The sequence below is a fragment of the Myotis davidii genome, unplaced genomic scaffold, assembly GCF_000327345.1.
Source record: "Myotis davidii unplaced genomic scaffold, ASM32734v1 scaffold1364, whole genome shotgun sequence".
Lineage (NCBI taxonomy): Eukaryota > Metazoa > Chordata > Mammalia > Chiroptera > Vespertilionidae > Myotis > Myotis davidii.
The window spans coordinates 523,864-525,148 of NW_006295736.1; the positions used below are offsets into that span (position 1 = coordinate 523,864).

The 1,285-nt window shown below is 69.6% G+C and overlaps 1 protein-coding gene across 1 annotated transcript in view; it reads left to right on the top strand.

Moving 5' to 3' along the window:
- Window positions 1-1,285, top strand: part of CCM2 (CCM2 scaffolding protein) — a 28,699-nt gene that overhangs the window by 4,371 nt on the left and 23,043 nt on the right. Inside the window, exon 5 of the mRNA XM_015568208.1 lies at window positions 583-953. Coding sequence (XP_015423694.1) covers window positions 583-953 — 371 coding nt within the window. The remainder of the gene's footprint in view (window positions 1-582; window positions 954-1,285) is intronic.

Here is a 1,285-nt window from a genome sequence, read left to right on the forward strand (position 1 = left end):
TCTAGCTGTGGGATCTGCATGGTCCCCCGAGGGGACTCAGACCTTCTGCAGCCTCTCCTGGCAGTGGGGTTCCCTCTCCGGCCCCGCTGGGCGGGCACCCGTCGAGCACAGCCTCTGCCCCGAGGTGTGTGGGGTCCCAGGTCGGCGCTGCCCGCAGATGCGAGACACCCCAGCTGGTAGGACCCAGCGGGGGACCCGTGTGAACCAGTGGGCTTCAGGGACATGGGCAGGGCTCCTGGTCTGGGTCCCAACCTGGACTCGGTCCCCGACATGCCCAGGCCCCGCCCTGGGCCCTGGGCCTGCGCTTCCCCCCGTCAGGACCGTATGTTAGGAGGGCCCTGCCAGGATCCCCTGTGATCAGAGAGGCTGAGCCAGCAGTTCAGTGTCCGCTCAGCCCTTTGTGCCGTAATTGCGAGGGCACTGGGCGGTCACGTGGGGGCCTCAGTGGGCACGGCAGGGGGCTGCTGGCCTGTCCTTGCCTTTGCTGAGAGAAGGGGGGGGAGGCACGTGGCGTGTCCCCTGAGCCACGCCAGGCCGCCCAGTGCCTGCTGGGGAGGCCCCGCCTGCCCTCACCTGCCCCGGTGTTGACTTCTCAGCCCAGGACCCCGGCATCTCCCCGAGCCAGAGTCTGTGTGCGGAAAGTTCCAGAGGCCTCGCCACAGGCTCTCTGTCTGAGAGTGGAGTGGGGCCTATGGAGGCCTGCTGCCTGGTGATCCTGGCCACGGAGAGCAAGGTGAGCCCGCTGGGACCCGCCCACCCCTCACACCTGACCCAGGCCTCCCCCCCAGCTGGCCCCGCCCACCCTGGCTCAGGCCCCAGGTCACATGAGTGGTGCCTCCTGGGCTGTGCTGGGTGGTTCTCTTCCCCAGCATCACCCCCCCTCCCCTGTATGATGGGGGCTGGCTCCCTGTACCCCAAGCTGTGCCTTGAGGGAGGATGCCTGGGAGTGGCCAGTTAGGGTTTGGGGCCCCATCAGCCTCTGGAGGGCTGCCAGCCCTGGGAACCCTTGGCACCCGTCTGTCCTGTTTCCGCTCCGTGAGACAGAGGGGACCCAGCGACAGTCGCCTCACAGGCCCCGCCCTGGAGGCCCCTCTAGAGACCCCGCGTTCCCGGTCCTGCTGCAGCTGCAGGCAGTGAGGCCTGGTGTTGGGAGTGCTGCCCCCCAGCCCCACCCCGGGCAGGGACGGGTGGGGGGCTGGCAGGGCCGTGGGAAGAGCTGCAGGAGCTGCTGGCCACCTGGGCGCAGAGGCCTGAGGGCCGGGCTCCCGGCAGGCGCCCAGGGAGG